At 37.2% G+C, this 20,472-nt stretch overlaps 1 protein-coding gene and 1 long non-coding RNA gene across 6 annotated transcripts in view; one reads left to right on the plus strand and one right to left on the minus strand.

The window, feature by feature from the left end:
• The window catches only part of PLD1 (phospholipase D1), a 173,953-nt gene that overhangs the window by 133,645 nt on the left and 19,836 nt on the right, over nucleotides 1-20,472 (plus strand). For all 5 annotated transcript variants that reach the window (XM_043594903.1, XM_043594900.1, XM_043594902.1 and 2 more), the window contains one exon: nucleotides 17,371-17,505. In XM_043594903.1, coding sequence (XP_043450838.1) covers nucleotides 17,371-17,505 — 135 coding nt within the window. The remainder of the gene's footprint in view (nucleotides 1-17,370; nucleotides 17,506-20,472) is intronic.
• LOC122491731 lies at nucleotides 17,304-19,626 on the minus strand. The gene is made up of 2 exons (XR_006299427.1): nucleotides 18,944-19,626; nucleotides 17,304-17,677 (listed from the first exon to the last, which is right to left on the minus strand). It is a non-coding gene; the product is annotated as an uncharacterized LOC122491731 (long non-coding RNA).

Consider the following 20,472-nt stretch of genomic DNA (forward strand, 5'->3'; position numbering starts at 1 on the left):
AAGAGAAAGCGAGCAGGGGATGGGCAGAGGGAGAGGAAGAGAGAGAGAATCTTAAGCAGGTTCCATGCCCAGCGTGGAGCCCGATGTGGGGCTCCATCTCACTACAATGAGATTATGATCTGAGCTGAAATCAAGAGTCTGATGTTTAACCAACTGAGTCACCCAAGCACCTAGATATCTTCTTACTCGACCCTTCTTTAAACTCCCACCTACCACATATTGTAACTGTGGGTTTACTTGTCTATTTGTCCTGATGCTAGGTTTAGCACATAGTAGGTCCTCGATAGTCTTCTATATCTTGTACAGTAGGTACAGGAAGTCCCACAAAAGTTAAGCTAGAGTCAGAACCCAAATTATCTGACTTCCAGTTCAGATGGGATACAGATTGTGAAAACTTGGAGGGCCACATTAAAAAGAACTAGATTTTATCCTGAAGAAGACAAGGTTGGTGGAAGCCTCTGCTTCCTGGAGTGAAGCTGTCAAGGTGGTGTTTTTATGGAAAGATTCACTTACTGTTGGTAAGCAAAGAAGAGAGACACTGGTGGCAGGCATGAGATAATGGCACACTGGCAAAGGAAAGAAAGGGTATGTATGAGTACAGCTGGGAAAGAAGACTTGAGGGGATGTGGGAGTAGGAAAGTGAAAGGAATATCAGATAATCCTGAGAGTTTCCACCAGCTGACCTGGAGAATGGAGCTGCCACAGGGAGGTCTGCAAAAGTCATGAGGAGAAGTCACAATTATATGAGGCCTTGTGTTATGGCCTTCACATATGCTATAAACCTCAACTGAGGTTTTTGAAGATTTTATTTACATTGGTAACCTCCTAAATGGAGTGCACTGGGTGATGTACCAGAATGTGGGGAGAAAATATTAGTCTTTCCATGTATGTATATTTTTCACTTAAAAATAAAGAATTGGAACATGAGCAGAAATGACATAGTAAGGATCTCCAAAGATCCACTCCTTCAAAAAATCAACAAAAATACAGACAGAAATTGTTAAAATGAACTTTTCTTGAGAGAGAGAGAGAGAGAGAGAGAATGAGGGAGAGTGCGAGTGGGCAGAGAGAGAGAGAGAATCCCAAGCAGGCTCTGTGCTCAGCACAGAGCCCTACACAGGGCTCTATCCCATGACCCTGGGATCATGACCCAAGCCAAAATCAAGATTCAAATGGTCAACTAACTGAGCCACCCAGGCACACCAAAATAAACTTTCTTAGAACTCTAGAAATTAACCAGTCTTATAACAATATGAGGAGTTTTTATTCAAGAAAAACAACACAATCTTGGTAAAAGCAGCAAGCTTTGTAGCCGTTTAATTTGCTATATACCCATCATCCTCTTCTCAGTTCCACAGTAGCCTTGAACATCAACTCCTCATCACTGTGAAAACTAGCAGCCTATCAGCCCCCAGAGGGAGGCATGGGTTTGAAGCTCCCATCCTCTGACAGTTCTCAGAAAATTGTCATAATTTGACCTATCTGACAGTTTAAAAGACTTTAAAACACCTAGTTTAATATTTGAATATTCTTTGAATATTCAAAGAACTAAAGGAAATAATATCCAAAGAACTAAAGAGAACTATAAAAACTGTATCTCCCCAAATAGAGAATATTTTCTTAAAAATAGAACTTTTTTTTTTTATTTTTTTTTTCAATGTTTATTTTTTATTTTTGGGACAGAGAGAGACAGAGCATGAACGGGCGAGGGGCAGAGAGAGAGGGAGACACAGAATCGGAAACAGGCTCCAGGCTCTGAGCCATCAGCCCAGAGCCCGACGCGGGGCTCGAACTCACGGACCGCGAGGTCGTGACCTGGCTGAAGTCGGACGCTCAACCGACTGCGCCACCCAGGCGCCCCTAAAAATAGAACTTTTTTATTAGAAAGTTTCCATAAAAGTTCTTAAAAAAACAGAAATAAATTCTGGAGTTGAAAAGTATAATAACCAAAATGAAATATATGTTAGAGAGGCTCAGTAGCAGATTGGAATAGGCAGAAAAATCAACAAACTTGAAGATAGATCAATTGAAATTATATAGCCAGAGGAACAGGAAGGAAAAAGAATAAAGACAAATGAACAGAACCTTGGAGACCTGTGAAATGCTATCAGACATACCAACATACACATAATGGGAGTCCCAAAAGAAGAGGAGAGAAAAGTGTAGGTAGAATATTTAAAGAAATAACGACTGAAAACTTCCTAAATGTAATGGAAAATATGAATCTACACATCAAAGCTCAACAAAATCCAACAAGGATAAAGTGTTTCATACCAAAACACATCATAATCAAACTATCCAAAGATGAAGACAAAAAGAGAATCTTGAAAGCAGCAAGAGAGAAGCAAATCATCAAACACAAGGCATCCTCTATAAGATTAATAGGCAATTTATCATCAGAAACCGTGGTGTTCTGAATGCACTGTGATGACATATTCAACATGCTGAAAGAAAAGACTATCAACCAAGAATTCTGTGTCCAGCAAAACATCCTTCAAAATGAAGGAGAGGTGGAAGTTAAGATGGCAGAGAAGTAGGGAGACACTGGGATTTCCTGGTCCTTCAAACACAGCTGTATTGAGGTCATATTGCTTGGAACACCCAGGGAATTGATCTGCAGAGTGGTGGAAGGATCTCCACAGTTGGAGGGAGACAGCCTGGCAAGTGTGAGGAGTGTGGATGTGAATTGGGGGAGAGATAAACGCTAGTACCGTGAAAGGGAGGGAACCCTTTCTGTGGACAGATGAAAGGAAGATTGAGAGGTGTTGAGAGAGTGCAGCATCGAGTTAGCATAAAAGGAAAACCTCTCTGGACCACTGACTAAGGAGTGAGAAGTACTGAGTGTCCCAGTTCTTTTTTTCCAAACAGCTCTTGGAACTCAGACTCTGAGGTTTTGGAAGTATATGACTTTCTCTGGAGTGGAACTTTGGCAAGTGCTGCTGGGGAGAAGGAACATGGCCCCTGAGTGCATAGCATGGCGTAGTGATCTCCAGGGTGCACTGGGAGAGAAGAGTCCCCTTCCTGGAGTACTTTTGGAAGAGGGTTTATTGCCTTCCCAAAGACAAAAGACCCTGCAGGTGCTAGCCAAAGGCCTTTCATCAGCAGGATGGAGACGCTCTACTCCAGAGGAAGGGAATGGATCTATGCTGTGCTGCATCCTTGAAGACTTTGGGTTTTGAGTCCCAGCCACATGCCAAAGAAAAAATGCAGGAAAGTTGTGGTGCAGGGTGAGGTGAGCTGACCACCCTCACTATTTTGTGAGGGCTGCCTGAAGAGTGGGGGTTGAGATCTCTGATCTGGGGATCAGAAATTGGAGTGGCACCATTTTCTCCCCAACACCAACATGGTAGAACCTCAGAGAGCAACATAGCAGTCCCCAGTGGAGGTGGGACCCACTTAGACCAAACCCTGCCCCTCTGTGCCTAGCAACTGCTTGTTTACTGGGGCAAGAGTGACTCTGAGCCAGTGCAGCCGACCTCCCCCCAGACCACCACAGCCACCATCCTCAGGCACCAACAGACAACTCTTTTTCTTTCTTTACTCTTTTTTTTTTCATCCTCCTTCTTTTTGAATCAGGCTATAGTTTCTTACTTTTTTTTTGTCATTTACTTTTCTCTCTCCCTCTCTCTTTTTTTTTTTTTTTGAAATCAGCCTTTTTATTATTTTCTTTTTCCTTCTTTTTTCTTCTGCTTTTTTTGTTTGTTTCTTTTTCTTTGGAATCAGCCTTATAGTTTTTTGACTTTATTTTTTTTCTTTTCTCGTTTTATGGGATTCCTTTCCTTTCCTCTTCTCTTTTTATGGGATCAAGCTTCCCCCCCCCAACACACACACCCCTTTTTCCCCCCAGGGTTACATCAATAAACAAATAAAAGCACACCTAGTTAAAGGTCCAAACACTCAACCACTGCCAAGTAAGGAGGAACTCTGTAGAGGACTAACCAGTGAGATAGAGCAGCCAAAACGCAACAACAGAGGGCACAAAGAATACACCAGAAATGCTTTCTGAAGTGCCAGGACCTGGACAGTGTATGACCCCTTAATATAGCAGTACTCTCAGGTGTGGGAAACATAACAAGCTTTTAAAACATGCAAAAGACAGAAATGTAGCCGAAGTGATAAGATGGAGGAATTCTCCCCAAAAGAAGGGTCAAGAAGAAATCACAGCCAGGGACTTGCTCAAAACAGATGTAAACAATATATCTGAACAAGAATTTAAAATTTTTTTTTTTTCAACGTTTATTTATTTTTGGGACAGAGAGAGACAGAGCATGAACGGGGGAGGGGCAGAGAGAGAAGGAGACACAGAATCGGAAACAGGCTCCAGGCTCTGAGCCATCAGCCCAGAGCCTGACGTGGGGCTCGAACTCACGGACTGTGAGATCGTGACCTGGCTGAAGTCGGATGCTTAACCGACTGCGCCACCCAGGCGCCCCATGAATTTAGAACAACACTCATAAGACTACTAGCTGGCCTTTAAAAAAGCATAAAAGACACCAGAGAAACCCTTGCTGCAGAGATCAAAGATTTAAGAACTCATCAGTACAAACTTTAAAAATGCCATAACTGAGATGCAAAATAAACTAGATACAGTAACAGAAGGATTGAAGAAGCAGAGGAGAAGAATAAGTGAAATAGAAGATAAAATTATGGAAGATAATGAAGTTGAAAAAAATAGGAAATGGAAATTACTAGTCACAAGGGGAGACTTAGAAAAGTAAGTGATTCCATGAAATGAAACAATATCCATATCATAGGAGTTCCAGAAGAAGAAGAGCAAGAAAAAGGGGCAGCTGGCTTATTTGAAAAAATTATAACTAAGAACTTCCTTAATCTGGAGAAGGAAACGGGCATCCACGTCCAAGAGGCACAGAGAACTCCCTTCAAAATCAACAAAAACAGGTCAACACCACAACATATCAAGGTTGAAACTGGCAAAATACAAAGCTAAAGAGAGGATCCTGAAAGCAGCTAGGGACAAAAAGTCCTTAACCTACAAGATAGACACATAAAGTTAGTAGCAGACCAGTCCACTGAAATTTGGCAGGCCAGAGGGAGTGGCACAAATATTCAGTGCACTGAATAGGAAAAATATGCAGCCACAAATCCTTTATCCAGCAAGGCTGTCATTCAGAATAGAAGGAAAGATGAAGACTTTCCAGACAAACAAAAACTAAAGGAGTTCGTGACCACTAAACCAGCCCTGAAAGAAATTTTAAGGGGGACTCTATGGTAACAAACAAACAAACAAGACAAAAAGCAACAAAGACTAGAAAGGACCAGAGAACATCACCAGAAACATCACCTCTACAGGTAACAAAAAGGCACTAAGTTCATATCTTTCAATAATCACTAAATGATCCAATCAAAAGACATAGGGTATCATAATGGATAAAAAACAAGATCCACTACATACTGCCTACAGGAGATTCATTTTAGACCTAAAGACACCTGCAGATTGAAAGTGAGGGGAAGGAAACCATCTACCATGCTAATAGAGGTCAAAAGAAAGCCAGAGTATGCATACTTATATCAGAAAACGAGATTTTAGAAAAAAACTGTAACAAGAGATGAAGAAGGGCATTATATCATAATTAAGGGGTCTTATCCATCAAGAAGATCCAACAATTGTAAATATTTATGCCCCCAACTTGATAGAACCCAAATACATAAGTCAGTTAATCACAATCATAAAGAAACTCATTGTTAATAATACCATAATAATAGAAGACTTTAATATCTCACTTATAGCAAAGGACAGATCATCTAAGCAGAAAATCAACAAGGAAACAATGGCTTTGAGTAATACACTGGACCAGATAGACTTAACAGATATATTTAGAACATTTCGTCCTAAAGCAGCAGAATACACATTCTTGTCAAGTGCACATGAAACATTCTCCAGAATAGATAACCTACTGGGTCACAAATCAGCCCTCCACGGGTACAAAAAGACTGAGATTATACCATGCATATTTTCAGGTCACAACTCTATGAAACTTGAAATCAACTACAAGAAAAAATTTGGAAAGCTCTCAAATACATGGAGATTAAAGAATGAATGGGTTGACCAGGAAATTAAAGAAGAAATAAAAAATACATGGAAGCAAATGAAAATGAAAGCATGACAGTCCACATCCTTTGGGATACAGCAAAGGCGGTCCTAAGAAAAAAATACATTGCAATTCAGGCCTATGTCAAGAAGCCAGAAGAGTCCCAAATACACAACATAACCTTATACCTAAAGAAGATAGAAAAGGAGCAGGAAGTAAAACCCAAAGCCAGCAGAAGAGAAATAATAAAGATTAGAGCAGAAGTAAATGATATAGAAACAAACAAAAAAAAACCAGTAAAACGATCAATCTAAAAGCTAGTTTTTTTGAAAAATAAACAAAATTGATAAACCCCTAGCCAGACTTCTCAAAAAGAAAAGAGAGAAGACCCAAATCACTAAAATCATGAAAGAAAGAGAAGAGATCACAACCAACACCACAGACATGCAAACAATTGTAAGAGCATACTATGAAAAATTATATGCCAACAAACTGGACAATCTGGAAGAGTGGAAAAATTCCTAGAAACTCACACACTACCAAAACTCAAACAGGAAGAAACAGAAATTGCAACAGGCCATACCAGCAAAGAATTAAATCATTTATCAAAAATCTCCCCAACAAATAAGATTCCTGGGCCAGATGGCTTCCCAGGGGAATTCTACCAGACATTTAAAGAAGCGTTAATACCTATTCTTCTCAAACTATTCCAAAAAATAGAAATGGAAGGAAACCTTCCAAACTTATTCTATGAAGCCAGCATTACCTTGATTCCCAAACCAGACAAAGACCCCACTAAAAAGGAGAATTACAGGTCAATATCCCTAATGAAACTGGATGTTAAAATTCTCAACAAGATACTAGCAAATTGAATTCAAGTATGCATTAAAAAAAATTACTCACCATGATCAAGTAGAATTTATTCCTGGGCTATAGGACTGGTTCAATATTTGCAAATCAATCAATGTGATACACCACGTTAATGAAAGAAAAGATAAGAACCATATTGTCCTCAATAGATGCAGAAAAATCATTTGACAAAACACAGCATTTTTTTCTTGATAAAAGCCCTAAAGAAAGTAGGTATAGAATAAACATACGTCAACATCATAAAAACCATATATGAAAAGCCCACAGTCATATCATCCTCAGTGGGGAAAAACTGAGAGCTTTTCCCCTAAGGTCAGGAACACGACAGGGAGGTCCACTGTCACCATTATTGTTCAACATAGTACTGGAAGTCCTAGCCTCAGCAATCAGACAACAGAAAAGAAATACAAGGCACACAAATTGGCAAAGAAGTCAAACTTTCACTCTTCGCAGATGACATGATACTCTACACGGAAAACCCGAAAGACCACCAAAATACTGTTAGAACTGATACCTGAATTCAGGAGTCACAGGATATAAGATCAACATACACAAATGGGTTGCATTTCTATATACCGATAATAAAGCAGCAGAAAGAGAAATTAAGGAATCTATCCCATTTATGGTTTCACCAAAGACCATAAGATACATAGGAATAAACCTAACCAAAGAGGTAACAGATAAGATGTATGCTGAAAACTATAGAAAACTATGGACTCCATCATCAACTTATGAATGGATAAAGAAGATGTGGTATATATGTATATAAAATGGAATATAAAAGAATGAAATCTTGCCATTTGCAATCACATTGATGGAACTAGAGTGTGTGATGCTAAAGCGAAATAAGTCAGTCAGAGAAAGACCAATACCATTGGATTTCACTCATATATGGAATTTTAATAAACAAGAGACAAGCAAAGAAAAAGGGGTGGGGTGCAAATCAAGAAATAGACTCTTAACTATAGAGAACAAACTGATGGTTACCAGAGAGGAGGTTGGTGGGAGTATTGATGAAATAGGTGATGGGGATTAAAGAGTGAAACTTGTACACTTGAAGCTAATATTACACCATATGCTAACTAACTGGAATTTAAATAAAAGCTTTAAAAAAATGGCACAGGCTCTTTGGAAAGCAAATTAGTAGTTCCTTATAAATTAAACATAGAGTTACCATGTAACCCAGCATCTCTGCTCCATAGTATATCCTGAAGAGAACTGAAAACATATGTCCACATAAAAACTTGTACGTAAACCTTTATAGTAGCATTATTCATAATAGTGAAAAAGTTGAAATTACCGAAATATCCATTAACCAACAAATGTAGAAACAGAATGTTTATATCCGTGCAATGGAATATTATTTATATATAAAGAGAAATGGACTGATACAGGGTACAACATGGATGAACCTTGAAAATGTTATGGTAAATACAAAGAAGCCAGACACAAAAAGGCCACAATTGTATAATTCCATTTTTATGAAATGTTTTTAATAGGCAAATCTATACAGTCAGGAAAGTAAATTAGTCATTGCTAGGGTATGGAGAGAGTGGAATGGGGAGTGACTCCTAATGGGGATGGCATTTCTTTTTGGTGTAATAAAAATATCTTACCCCCCTCTCTGCCCCTTCCCCACTCATGCTCTGTGTCTCTCTGTCTCTCAATAGTAAATAAACATTTTTTAAAAAGTGGGGGGAGGTGCCTGGGTGGCACAGTCAGTTGGGCATCTGACTTCGGCTCAGGTCATGGTATTAGAGTTTGTGAGTTCGAGCCCCGCTCAGAGGCTCAGAGCCTGGAGCCTGTCTCAGATTCTGTGTCTCCCTCTCTCTGCCCCTCCCCCACTCATGCTCTGTGTCTCTCTGTCTCTCAATAATAAACGTTTTTAAAAAATGTCTTAAGGGGTGCCTGGGTGGCGCAGCTGGTTAAGCGTCCAACTTCAGCCAGGTCACGATCTCGCGGTCTGTGAGTTCGAGCCCCGCATCAGGCTCTGGGCTGATGGCTCAGAGCCTGGAGCCTGTTTCAGATTCTCTGTCTCCCTCTCTCTCTGCCCCTCCCCCGTTCATGCTCTGTCTGTCTCTGTTCCAAAAAATAAATAAACGTTGAAAAAAAAAGTCTTAAAATGAGATAGTGGTGGTGATTGTACAACTTTGTGAAGGTACTGAAAAAAAAACACTGAATGATCTGAATGATATACTTTAAAGGAGTGATTGTTTGGTATATGGATTTATAAATGATTTGGAAGCTTTGAAAATAAGGAGTTAAGCTTTTAGTATATGATAAATTTAAATATATACTCTGTGTGTGTGTGTGTGTGTGTGTGTGTGTGTTGGCTCTTTCATAATTTTTCACTAATGATATGCTAGTCAACTCTCTGGAAACATGAGACATGTTTAGACATGGGGCATGTACATTACCAATAATAAATACTTTCAAAGTTGTATCTCATTGCATCTAGGACAGGGAAGATTTACTAGAGTATTATCCCTGTCTCTGCTTCTAATGGCTTAAAATGAAGATGATAATGAATGAATAAGTCTCTAAAAGAAATATTGTCAAAAACAAAATCAGGAAAGCCATTCAGTGCTGACAGTGACTAGTAAAAAATGCAAAGGTGAAGTTATAGGAAAATAAAAAGTCAGAATAAGCCTATTATTTAGTTTCTCGACCATAAAAATGCCTGAGCTTATTATAAAGCATTCTTTTGGCTCTGGCCCCTTTTCCTGTCTTTGGCTATTCAGGGGAAAAATTGGATTTTAACACAAGAAGTAATTTCAATGCTAAGCCCTCTTATGAAAAGATTTCCAAGTACCCTGGGAACAAGTCAAAATCAGGCATCTCAGTGGGAAAAATGTTCACACTCTAAACTTAGGAACAGATTAATTACATAACGCCCCTTTCTGAGGCACAATGTTGTATTGTTCGTTTTGTTTTCGTAAATGTGTAGTGGGTTTTAAATACATGAACTAGCTAATCTCTAACTGTATAGATAACTGTAGTTCTGTACTGTTTCAATTCTTTAGAAATAACAAAACTGCTATGAATATGTTAAAATTCCTGAAAAGAAAACCAGCAGCTATTAGTGTACTATAATCATCATATATACCAATCTTCAGGGATTTAGTGTTTAATTTAAAGAATTTCTTTATCATTTTTATAATTTTTCTGTATTCTGGCATGTCAGCAGCCAATTTAGTATAATTTATCACAAGGTCTAGAGGTTTTCAGTCAGGATTAGAAGTATGCCTGTATGAAGTGCTACTTTAAAAAAAAATGTATTTATTAATTTTGAGACAGAGAGTGGGGAAGGGTCACAGAGAGAGGGAGAAAGAGAGAATCCTGAGCAGGCTCCATGCTAATAGCACAAAGCCCAATGCGGGACTCAAATTCACAAAAGTCATGAGATCGTGACCTGAGCCAAAGTCCAGTGCTTAACTGATTGAGCCACCCAGGAGCCCCACAAGAACTACAGCTTTTTAAGTAGCAAAAGATTGTAACAACTCTTGAAATCCTTTCACAAAACTTTCTCACAAACATCAAGAGTCTGTTGTATTGAATTCCCATCTTTTTTTTTAATTTTTTTTTTTAACGTTTATTTATTTTTGAGACAGAGAGAGACAGAGCATGAACGGGGGAGGGGCAGAGATAGAGGGAGACACAGAATCGGAAGCAGGCTCCAGGCTCCGAGCCATCAGCCCAGAGCCCGACACGGGGCTCGAACTCACGGACCGCGAGATCATGACCTGAGCCGAAGTCGGCCGCTTAACCGACTGAGCCACCCAGGCGCCCCTGAATTCCCATCTTTTGATGGTACATCTATAAACCAAACTTCCTAACAGATATGTCCTAGGGGTCTATATAAAACCTCCAGATCCTCACATACCTCCATGACATATAATTTGGAAATCTCCTGATACTTTTCTATTAATGGCTTTATATTAATGCTTCTACATGCCCCAGGCTTTCTCATACTTTCTTCAAAAGGTACTTGTTTCCTCAGCATATCCCCACACTTCAAGTAAACATTGTGAACTCCCCTGTCGTGCGAGCAGGGGAGAGGGGCAGAGAGAAAGAATCTTAAGCAGGCTATGCACTCAGTGCAGAGCCCAACGTGGGGCTCGATCCTACAACCCTGGGATAATGACCTGAGCCAAAATCAAGAGTCAGAGGCTTAGCTGACTGAGCCACCGAGTGTCCCAAGCCAGTTTTCTTTATAGAACACAGTACTGACCAAAATAGCTTTTTCTTTTTTTCACAAAGCATGTATGATGGGATAATTCACATATTAGATGGGTGCCCCCACTTTACCTGACAGGCTACACTGTATTGATCTCAAATGTCCTAGGCTCCTGGGTGGCTCACTTGGTTAAGCAGCCAACTCTTGATTTTGGCTCAGGTCATGATCGTACAGTTCATGGGTTTGAGTCCCACGTCGGGCTCCGTGCTGACAGTGTGAACCCTGCTTGGGATTCTGTCTCTCTCCCTCTCTGCCGCTGCCCTGCTCATGCCCTCTCTCTCTTTCTCTCTCAAAATAAATAAATAAACTTAGAAAAACATAAAATGTCCACATTCTGGCTAGGACCCTGATCTTTCCTTTTGGGTTCTGTTACTGGTCCTAACCTTTAGTTTTTTTATTCCATGAGAGGCATTTTTTGCAAAGAAACAAAGTTTTTATCACTTCACAGGAGTTATTTCATAGGCAAGGAAGAATGGAAAGTAGTATGGATCGTGGGCTGCAAGGCTGTCCTGCTAATTGATACATTGCAGATACTCTCCAGCCTTGCTATGGAATGACACAAATCTGCGCCTTCAAAAATTCCATTTATTACATGTCTTAAACCTTCAGGCTGCTAAGCTAGTCAGTATCACTAATCTTTTTAAAAAATTATTTTAAAATAATTTCAGACTTACAGAAGGCCTTCTAGAACTGCCGTATACCCTTCATCCTGATTACCCAAATGTTAACCTTTTACCTTCTTTGTTTTGTCATTCTTTGATAATAGTTAGATTCGTAGACAGATGGGTTTTTCTCTTAAGAACCATTTCTTATTATATATATATGTATGTATATATATGTGTGTATATATATATAATAAAATATGATATGATACCATATCATATATATCTTAGGATATGTAAGTTGCAGCTATAATGCCCATTTACCCCTAAATACTTGAGTATGTGTTTCTGAAAAGAAAAAAAAAGACATTAAAAAAAGCAGGGAGAATTCCATTATCAAATTAATGAAATTAACATTGATATAATATTATTATCTTATTTGTACACCTTATTGAAATTTTGCCAATTGAATTACTGGTGTCCTTTATAGCAAAAATGCATGTATTTATGTATTTGCATTGGTATGGACTTATGGATTCTTATTTTATTTAGTGAATATAATTTTAATGCCCAGCCTGCACAGGTTTGGCCAGTGAGTACCTTTATAAGTTGGCTCATCTGTGCTTTTGATATGTTCCCATCAGCCTTTTTTTCTTGGTGGCACAAGAAGAGTTCTATACTCTTCTTGTATATTCCCAGAATTAGCCCTAGAATCAGCCATTCCTCCAAGAAACCTAGATTCTTCTAGTGGAAAGTGACATTTAGAAACCCAAATCCTGGTGTTAGAAATGATCATTGCTACCGGGATGTCATTGCTTTAAGACCTATGGTATACACATTACCTATCTATCACCCATAAATATACCTGTTTGTCCATCTGTCTGTCTCCACGCTAAGGCTTCCAGTTCCAGTCCCACACCACAGAGTTCTTTCTGGATATCTCTCTTTCTATTTTTAAAACTCCTTTCTCTCAGAGTGAGAAACCTGGCTCCTTTTGTCTACAATGTATGTATTTCCTCAATCCTATAATACACAGAAAATAGTTTTAGAATTGCTAGCCCATACTACTATGAAAAATGAATCTATTCCCCAAAATTCAATATTTGTTTATAGTTCTTTTTGTCTTTAGCCTAATGGTATATACTCAAATATTAGTGTTCAAAATTTACTTGGATTATATTATTAATTTGAAATACAGTTAGATTCATTTGCTTTAGTCTGCTCTATTTTAGAGGTTTTTTTCTATATTTTTCTTGATTTTTTTGAGTGTGTGCAATATACTTTCAATAATCAGAACAATAAAAATGACATACTAAGATAAATATCACTTCCCTATACTTTGTGTCAGTTTCCTCCCCACCCATCTTCTCTACCCTATTTCCCTTACATCTGCTATCTGTAGCCAATTTTGTCAGTTTCTAGAATATTCTTACAGTGTTTCTTTTTGTACAAATGAGCAGATATAATGCATATATTCTTACTTTTCCCATATCAATTCATGGAACTCTTCATTTATTTTGACATCTGCATGGTCTTCCACATATAGATTTGCCATAGTCGTTCAATCATTCCCCTCTGGGTGGACATTTAGATTGTTTTCAGTATGTTTCAATTACAGTTATGCAATGAATAACCTTGTCCATATATATTCTTTTTTGTTGGAAGTGTATATTTATGGTAAATTTCTAGGGTGGGATTGTTAATCCTAAGTGAAATAAGTCAGCCAGAGAAAAACAAATGCCCATATGATCTCACTCATGGTGGAATTTAAGAAATAAAACAAATGAGCAAAGGAAAAAAAAAGCAACAAACCAAGAAACAGACTCTTAACTATAGAGAACAAACTGATAGTTACCAAAGAGGAGGCGGATAGGAGGATGGGTAAAATATGTGATGGGGATTAAAGAGTACACTTTATCATGATGGAAAAATAAATAAAATAAAATAATTTTTAAAATATACTTTTTGTTAAATATTGCCAAATCCTCCCCCCCCACACCAATTTGTATCAATTTGGTTTTGCGCCACCAGTATATGAGAGAACCTGCTTCAACCCAGTCTCACTGACAGAATGTGTTGTTTTTTGCCAACACCATAGGTAAGAAATGGTTTCTCAGTATAGTTTTGTATATCTGTTATGAGGAAGAATATCTTTTCAAGTGTATCTTTTTGTGTGTGTGAATTGTCTGTTTATGTCTTTTGCACATTTTTTCCATCAAGATTTTGATCTTTTCATCCCTTAAGTTATTAGGAGTTCATTATAGGTTTGGACTTCTTAGCTCTTTATCTGTGATATATACTTACCGCAAATACCTTCTCCTGCTTTGTCACTTGTCTTTTTTTTTTTTTTTTTTTTTTTTTTTTGCTTGTGGTGTTTTGTGTCATGTGGTTTTTTTTGTTTTTTTTTAATCTAGCCAAAGTTATTGATGTTTTTCTTTTATTGTCTCTAGGTAGTTATAAGACTTCTTTACACTCAGGTTATATAAGAATTCACTCTGTTTTCTTCTAACACTTGTATCGTTTCATATGCTTGCATTTCTATTTCTGGTCCATTTGGGGTTTATTCTTGTGATTGGTATGAGGTATGTATATAATTTTTCTTTTCCAAAGAGCTATGCAATGATACTAGACTTTTTATTTATAAGCTATGGATCTTTATGTAAAAGTCTTTATCATTTGAGATGCCACCTTTTATCATATGCAAAAATTTTTGTATGTGTTTTTGTATGTGCTTTCTATTGAATTCAGTGGTTTTAATTGTCTTTTCATATGCTGGTGCAGCATTGTTTTAATTATACAGATTTTATAGTATGTGTTAATATCAGATAGTGTTAATGCCCCCTCATAGTTTTTCTTTTCCAGCTTTTATCATAGCCATTCTTGGATGTTTCTTTTTCTGTATGAATTATAATATTAAGTTTTCTAGGTCCATAAAAACAGGTTGGTATTTCTACTGAGATTATGTTAAATTTATAAATTAAGATGGAGAGAGTTGGCATCTTTTTAATGTTGAATTGTTCTATCACAGAACAAGGGTGTCTTTATTTGCTCAAATCTATTCTTGTGTCTTTTGATAGTGTTTTAATTTTTTCTTCATAAAGATTTCAGACACCTGATGATAAGCTTATTGTTTATCTTTGTGTTTTATCTTTTTTCCTGCCATTGTGAACAACAGTTTCTCTGATTTTTATCCTCTAAATGGTCATTGTTTGTATGTATGAAGGCTATTGATTTCTATATGTTAATTTATATCCTATTGTCATATTTAATTTTTTCATCATTTGAGATATTTTTATCATTGATTCTCCAGGTATACTATCATATTATCTGGAAATGGAGATGGTTATACTTATGTGATTTTTCTTATCTAAATACATTAGCTGATACCTCCAAGGCAATGTTAAATAGTATTGAAAATATTATACACATGCACACATATTATATGTGTATAATACATATATATATATTATATAGTTTTAAGCATGTTAAGAAAGGATTCATTTTCTGTTTTCTTCATTATTTTTATCCAGAATGGGTGCTGAATTGTGTAAAAAGCTCTTCAGCATCTGTTATAATAATCGTATGATTTTTCTCCCCAGATTGATCAATATCATGTTTTATATTAATGGATGTCCTCATACTGAGCAGACTTGCACCACTGGAATGCATCTCACTTTGGCATGGTGTATCATTTTCTGAATGTGTACCACTAGTGTTAAATCCATAAATGCCAAAGCTCTGCAACAGTGTCATTCAGAGAATGATATCCCCCAAAAACCAAAACAAAAACCCCCATAAGAATGATATCCCCTAAGGCACTTATTGGATTATAGATTTCTACTGACTCAGAGCCTCTGGGGAGGGTTTCCAGATTCCATTTCTGAGAGGTCCTCACAGAAGCAGTCTTTATGCACACTGAGAACCATTGACCTACCATATAGCTTAATGTGGATTTTTTATGGGAAGTTACTGCAAAACCTTATTTACTCTAGCAAGGAATTTTCTCCATGATTCCTTTAAAAACCTGCTTTATATCTTAAAATTTTAGATCATGAGCCAGCTTCAGGAAAACAAATTGACGATACCAAAAGCTAAAATATTAGCTGTCACCTGACTGTCCATTTATCCATTTATCCATTCACTCATTTATTCACCTTCCTTTAGCACTATGCAATGATAGGGGTACAAAAATGTATAAGACCTCCATAAGAGTAGAAGAAATGGAGGATTAAATGAATGTAAAATAATATATTAGGTGTTATGTTAGAAATATTTTCCAGGAATTTTATGGGTATGATAGGCTTAAAAGAGGAAATACTTCTTTCTCCTGGATCAGAGATTTCAGGAGTTGATGCTTTAGATGAGCCATCTTTCCAATATAACATTAACAAATAGGGAAGAAACTTATTTACAAAATCTTATGTACGTGAAACTTTTTAGGAACGAATCTCTTACACATCATGTACTAGTACATCAACACATCAACTCTTGGCAAACAAAGCTACAATATTATTTACATATATAAGGGAAGGGTTATCTGTAAATGGACCAATCTCTCTATATAACCTATGAATGAATTTCTTTCCAAGACCCTCATATTTAATAGAAATACCGAGTAACACCAACAGGATAATAGAAAGCATCAGTAATACATGGAAATTTCAGTAAACAGAACATGAACTGCCATTGTTTCTGTTAGAATGCTTCAGAGTCTCTTAAAGGAGAAAAATTATATTCTCTTTCTATTAGAATTCGTGATGGTTTTGCTCTGCTCCATTTATTCTTAGTATAAGACTTTCCTTATGCAGGACAACTGCTGTGTGGGAGAAGGACCATAAAATTGTGTGACTGGCATTCATGCCAGGATAATGGTTATGGGTTGGCTTGGTATGGAATGCATTTCTTCTTATCACACGAATGGCCTTCATGTGATGAGAGGGCAGCATTTTAAAGTACAAACCTGGTACTGCTTGCTCTGGAGAAAATTCTCCAAAGTCAAATGTAGTTAGGTTCTTTCATTTCCTGATTTTAATGATTTAGAAGGAGTGTTATTCAATTGCCAACATTTTTGTTTACACAAAGTCTATAAAATTTAACTGCTGCTGTGTGTTGAAAATGCTGCAAACTATGTCTATATCAAGTAGTTTAGGCATTAATATTTTTGCATCTGATTTAAGCTGCAGCAAGTGTGAACCAAGGTAGATGCAAATGTGACACTGATGTCTTGGTTATCTACTCTGGCTCTGCTTTAATTATCACTCGTTAGTAGTTGCTCATCCAATCATTAAAATACATGTTCACATTTGATATGTTTTTGATTGCCTCAGAAAAAGTAATTCATAGCAAACACTCCAGTATGGTTTTTTAATGTGTATCCATCCATATTAATAGTACAAGATTCTTCTGATAGCAAAAATAGATCCTGGGTGAGTTCTGATATTATACACATGCGCGCGCACACACACACACACACACACACACACACACACACTATAATCTATTCTTAACCACCTATTTAATGAGTATATTTGTTTTGAAAAACAGTAAAATGTAATGTGCCTTTATTGAGCTAGGTCATATTCATTTGAATACTTTCTTTTTTACTTTATAGTTGGCAATCAGTGGATAAATTACATATCATTCTGTGGCCTTAGAACACATGCAGAGCTTGAAGGAAACCTAGTCACTGAGCTCATCTATGTCCACAGCAAGTTGCTAATTGCTGATGACAACACTGTTATTATTGGTAAGTACATGGTCTCTAATTGTGTTGCTTGCTGGTTGACTTCATGCAAAAATCCTTCTTTCTCTTCCTCCCAAGATTCCTTTGCAGTTGAGAGGGACTGTAACATGTTATCTAAAACATTTCTGGAGCAGTCTTTTTCACTTGTGTCCTTTCTAATAATCTCTGTTTTCATCTGTGAAGAAACAAGGCACAGAGCAACTAAATAACCATTGTGCAAATTACAGTATCCAGAACAGTGGTTTAACCCAGCAGTATAGTAATCAGTTGTTCTCATTAATTCTTTATTACCTCCTTATTTTTATTTTGAATCTAAGTACCTAGATTTTGGGGGCTGGAGGAGAAGACATGGGGAGGGAAAATGAACAGCCCAACTGTCCATTGTCTGATGCATGGATAAAGAAGTACTGTATGTATGTGTGTATATATATATATATATATATATATATATATACACACACACACACACATATATAGTATATATATATAAGTACTGTATATATTGTATATATATACATATATAGTATATATATAAGTGTATATATATATACTATATATATAGTATATATATATATACAGTACTTCTTTATCCATGCATCAGACAATGGACAATATAGTGTGTGTGTGTGTGTGTGTGTGTGTGTGTGTGTGTATATATATATATTTAAAGAAGTGCTAGCTCTCTCTCTGTCTCTCTCTCTCATGTATATCTATATGTGTATATATATGTATATATATATGTATACACACACACACACATATATATATATGTACTAAGTGAAATAAATCAGAGAAGGAAAATGCCATATGATTTCACTCATGTGTGGAATTTAAGAAATAAAACAAATGAGCAAAGGGGAAAAACAAGAGAGAGGCAGAGAGACAGAGAGGCAAACCTAGAAACAGATTCTTAACTGTAGAGAACAAACTGATGATTACCCCAGGGGAGGTGGGTGGGGGCACGGGTTAAATAGGTGATGGGATCAAGGAATTCACTTGTCATGAGCATTGGGTGATGTATGGAAGTGTTGAGTCATTAAACTGTATACCTGAAACTAATATTATACTGTATGTTAACTAACTGGAACTTAAATAAAAACTCAAGAAACTAAATTTCCAGGAAAAAATGTATAAAATGTATTTTCTCCACTATAATAAGGTACTTCCCTATTCTTTGAGAAACTAAATGTTGTAGAGTGTTTTGAAATCTTTTGGAAGTAAATATGCCTTTTCCATCCCTATCCTCCACTGATAAAAAACAAAACTTCATATCTAGGAATAATGAGATTGTCTTCTCTGGAATATGAGTTGAAAAAACAGAAAAAGTAATTCTGAAACCAGAAAATGTATAGACCACAGTGTGGTGATACATATATATGTGTAGACATACACACACACACACACACACACACACACACACACACATTCTTTTAATACTTACCCAGGGCATTTGGAAAAATATCTGTGTCTTCTGTCTGTTGCTCTATTAGGATCAAAGCTCGTCAGGGATTTATTGACTTTCCCATTCCCCCAATAAACAAGGTTTCTCTTATTTTCCCCAAACGACTCAGGCCTTGCTCTTCAGAAGTCAATCTCAGAATATTTTCATATTAAATTTGTCAATGACAGTTGGAGAGGAGGAGTACTGATGTTTGCTGAAATGGAAAAACAAACAAACAAAGCCAAATAAAATTCAGTTGATTTCTCCAGCAAGATTTCAGAAGTCTGGAAGTTAAAATTGACAGATGTACATTTTTTCCTTTTAAAGCTCATTTTGGCTTTCAGCCTGCTGTACTTTAAATAAAAGTATAGATGAAGAGTACTTTGCAGCAACAGAGCTAATGATTAAATAGATTTGTTGAGTTTTTTAACTGACTTATTTTCTAGAAAGTTCTGTGAATTTTCCAAGGCTACCGTTTATTTAGGCTAGCAATAATCCGTCTTGCACATAATTCTTACCCATTTTCTTGAAACCAAAGTAGTGGCCTTGGGAGTCTGAAGAGGTCTTACTTGCTAGTCTTTAGGGGCTGGATTTTTCTCTTTCCCCAAGGGCAAAACAGATTTCCCCACAGAAAATCCAAAGATACTTTTGTGTTCTCTGTCTCAGGGGAAACTCTAAGAGAAGCAGGTTTGTTGCTGCTCTAAATTCATAACACAGAGAACAGTATTTCAAATTCTCAGAGAGGAGTTTGAGAAGTTAGGTTGAAAATAACTTATAGGTGTTGAGCAAGTATTTAAAAGCTTAAAAGAGGTTAAAGTAGCCTGTGGCTAAAGTTTCTAACATGGCAAAAGTACGCCAGGGTTATTGAACAATTGACAGAAGAAAAACATCTAATTTTTATTCTCACATTTTCCTCACAAGGAAATACTTGTTTTCCTGCACTACAGATCTCTTCTGTGCGGAGTTTTAATTATCCCTTGCCCTAAGTGCCCCTGCTGCTCATGAAATCTGTGACCAAGTCCACTTTTCTAATCCATCTTAATATTGGCACTTAACCAAACTAACATTTTGTTTGCTTTCCTAAACAAAACAAGGCTCTCCTTAACTAGAATTAGAGTATCGTGTTGACTAAATGAAATGATGTGTGTGTGTGTGTGTGTGTGTGTGTGTGTGTGTGTAATCCACTACAGAGCACAATGGGGAGACATAAGACTTGAATCAAACAATGCCACTGCCCCACAGGGCTCAAGGTCTAGAGGGGAGGGAGGTGTTCTTTCTACCTAACACCAGAAACGTCAGAGTGGGTATTGCCGAGCGGGAGTCAGAGGGTCCAGAGGCGTCAATGAGATTGGTAGGTGGGAAAGTATGTAGAAGTAATGAGTATCAGTCTTGAGAGGACAGGCTTGAGAGTGGCTGAGGAAAGTGTGTAGTTGAACGGCTGCCTACACTTAGCCTAATCCCACAGATCCCAACAGATCCCAACCCTGGCTCCCCTGGCTGGGGAGCTTTAAAAATACAGATCAGTGGGG

The sequence above is a fragment of the Prionailurus bengalensis genome, chromosome C2 (assembly GCF_016509475.1).
Source record: "Prionailurus bengalensis isolate Pbe53 chromosome C2, Fcat_Pben_1.1_paternal_pri, whole genome shotgun sequence".
Classification (NCBI taxonomy): domain Eukaryota; kingdom Metazoa; phylum Chordata; class Mammalia; order Carnivora; family Felidae; genus Prionailurus; species Prionailurus bengalensis.